This window comes from Lactuca saligna, chromosome 4 (genome assembly GCF_052625555.1).
Source record: "Lactuca saligna cultivar CGN05327 chromosome 4, ASM5262555v1, whole genome shotgun sequence".
Lineage (NCBI taxonomy): Eukaryota > Viridiplantae > Streptophyta > Magnoliopsida > Asterales > Asteraceae > Lactuca > Lactuca saligna.
This window is the reverse complement of record NC_136420.1, coordinates 1,851,250-1,854,352: the sequence shown is the minus strand read 5'-3', so window position 1 is coordinate 1,854,352 and position 3,103 is coordinate 1,851,250. Positions and strand designations below refer to the sequence as shown.

The window sequence follows — 3,103 nt, the reverse complement described above, 5'->3', positions numbered from 1 at the left end:
TCAAAAAATAATAAAATCAGTCTCATATGTAATTAGTCCCTAACACATATGAGAGACTGGTTTAGTCATTCATTAGCGAGTCCTAAATAATAGTCTTTTAGTGTATCTAAATAGTTTTTTTTTTTTTTTTTTTTTTTTTTTTTTTGATGTATTTAGGACTGAAAATAGTCCCTAATAAAATATTTGATACAACCTAATTCAGTTTCTAATATTTTCTTTATATTCTTAATTTTATATCATATATATAAGTCTATGATACTATCTTCTGATTAACTTAAGTCCTTAATGTCTATTTGAAATGGCTTATGGTTTATCAATGACTAAATCCATAAAAGTTTTAATGAGTTGAAGATTATTTTATTTGTGTATGATAAAGGCCATTATTGTGTATGGTAATAACGTAAATGCCGTATACCTATCTAAAAATAGGGCCTACATTTCTTTTTATGGATTTCCAGAACAGTTTGAGCATTCAGACTCTTTCTACCAACGCTGGAACATTAGTGTATATATTTTGTATTGATTTGGGTTGTATTTAGCCTTTTAGCATAGCCCATATGGACAGGCCATTGAGCCCATTGTATCATGTATATATACTTTCCTGTTTAATGAAATCAGTTATGGGAAAACATCTGTCAAAAGTCGAAACAAAAAAAAACAAAATATCATTTACAACTTACAAGTACTAGTATATATACAAGGAGGAAATTGTTCAATTATATATCCTTGATGTAACTACTAAACGTATGGCAGCAAAAACTGCTAACATAACTTAATTATATCCCATACAGACAGACGCTGTTTTTAGTTTCTTCTACTCAAAGCTACAAGGATTAATTAATCGGACTTTTTATCTCGACGCACGCCCGCAAACTGTTTGTCTTCTCCGATCTTTCTTTGGATTTCATTTCTTTCCCTGAAGTATTGATCGAATGCTTTTGGAAGGAACCTCGGAATCAAAAACACAAACATATTGATCGAAAAATATGCAAGATTTGCCACAGCTAAACCCCTTCCAAACCAAAACCATGCTACATCCTGCTCCAAAAACATATGAACGAAAAAAAATAAAAAATTGATCGAAGATGGAACAAAAAAAAAAAGAAACATTAGTTATAGTATATATACCTGGATTTGGGCATTTGGAGAGAGGGTCTTGTTAAGCCACACATCTTGAACCCAATCCAAGATAACAAAGATCCTTCTAACAGTATACAACATCGGTACTAAAGCTCTTACCGGAGGTGAAAACAAAGATAAGCCACTTATGATGTTTTCGGTGAGTATCTGACATGAAAGAAGAAACAAGTGGGGTGTTGCTGACTGGACAGCATGCTCGTCTCCCCTTGCAAATCCGCCTAGAACATAAGCCAATGGTAAAAACAATCCAACTGTGGTACCGAATATCACGTATGCTCGGAACACCCGGTTTCCTTTGAATATTTCTTTAGAAGCGGTGGTGGTGGAACCGGGAAAAGCTAGCCGTGATAAGAGGAGGAGGTAGATGGTGGTGAAAACCGGGAAGGCAAGGTCAAAAAGTGGGACCAGACCACTGGCTGAGAACACCATAATGAAAGCTACCAGTTGGAGTTCAATCACACGAAGGGACCCCATTATCCCACCCACCACCGTCTGTTCTTGCTGACGGTGGTGCTGGGTTTTCTGGTCGGCCGTGGTCGTGGTGAAGGTTTCATCGGGATCGGATCGAGGAGCCACCGCGAGGGATACACCTGACATATCGAGTAACTGAAAGCTAAGAACAATGAAAGAGATCTTAATATTTAGCTCCTTCAAGTAGATTTTTTTTCAAACGTGCACACAAGAAAAATGAAGAAGGAGCGAGTCATCATGATAACTGATAAAGCTAGCACGGATAATACCGGAGTTGCCGGAATTAGATACGTGTCATATTTACAGCACATTTGTTACCACGTTGCATTTCTCCCTTTGGACACGTGTAAATGAAGATTTTGTTGCTTATCAATATCACCTCCCATCTCAATGTGATATTATGTCGGATCATTTGCTCTAGATTCGTTTGGTTCATTTTTCGGTTGGTGTGATTCTTTTGTATCTTCTAGTCAATGGCTTTTTGGCTAAATTTCATGGGATTTTTAGAAAATATCCGAAAATCAAACATCCAAATCCAAAAACCGTACTGAATTTCATGTTGATCAAACTTGTATTTTTTAATTAGGTTAATGTAATAAAAATCCTTAAATTTTTAAAAAATATTATATTGGGTTATATCTTAATTTTATTTTTATGTGCACAATAACCGTACATTTGGGCAAAAATTATCATAATTGCCATCTTTTTCAATTTTACCCTTCTATAACATTAGGGATGTTTGATTCCAAGATTAGGGTGTGTTTGGTTTGATCAAAAAGTTAATTACACAGAAAAAGAGAGGAAATGACTTGAACCCGGGTCTCCCCCAAACAAAGTTTATATAAATCCTAACGTGTGGCGACCACCTTCACCATCTTCACCACTCACACCATCGGAGAAACCCTAGCCACCACCACCACCATCTACTCGAAAAGACGACGCCATTCCGACATTCAAGAAAAAATGCAACATGTTATCCACCAAGTTGGGGCAACCTGCAACTTCCGACGACTTTCATGGAGCCCTCCGGCGACTTGAAACTTCCGCAAACCATCGCTTGGAGCCTCTGCTGAGGTTACAGATAGACACAGTGGTGGTGTGCGGCTAGGGTTTCTTCGATGGTGTGCAGTGATGAAGACTATGGTGAAGGTGGTCGGTGCACGTTAGGGTATATATAAGGTTTTTGAGGAATGAAAAGTAATTAGTTATCTAGTGGAGTTGGTTAGAGCTTTTGATTTTTGTGGAAGACACCCCGGTTCGAGTCATGGCCTCACCTTTTTTTGGGTACTTCATTTTTTGACCAACAAAGACACTCTAATCCTAGAACTAAACATCCCTTAATATCATGGAAGGGCAAAATCGGAAATGAGGGTAATTATGACAATTTTTATCCAAATGTGCAGCTACTGTGGATATAAAAATGAACTTAAGATATAACCAAATATTATTTTTAAAATTTGAAGGTTTTTATAGCATTAGCCATTTTTAATTT

The 3,103-nt window shown here is 36.7% G+C and overlaps 1 protein-coding gene across 1 annotated transcript; it reads right to left on the bottom strand.

Moving 5' to 3' along the window:
* Window positions 1–732: 732 nt before the first annotated feature.
* Window positions 733–1,807, bottom strand: LOC145044280 (uncharacterized). Its single transcript, XM_078993159.1, has 2 exons — window positions 1,129–1,807; window positions 733–1,038 (listed from the first exon to the last, which is right to left on the bottom strand). The coding sequence occupies exons 1-2, from the start codon at window positions 1,735–1,737 to the stop codon at window positions 838–840; spliced, it is 810 nt and encodes a 269-aa protein (XP_078849285.1). The 5' UTR covers window positions 1,738–1,807; the 3' UTR covers window positions 733–837.
* Between the last annotated feature and the right edge of the window lie 1,296 nt (window positions 1,808–3,103).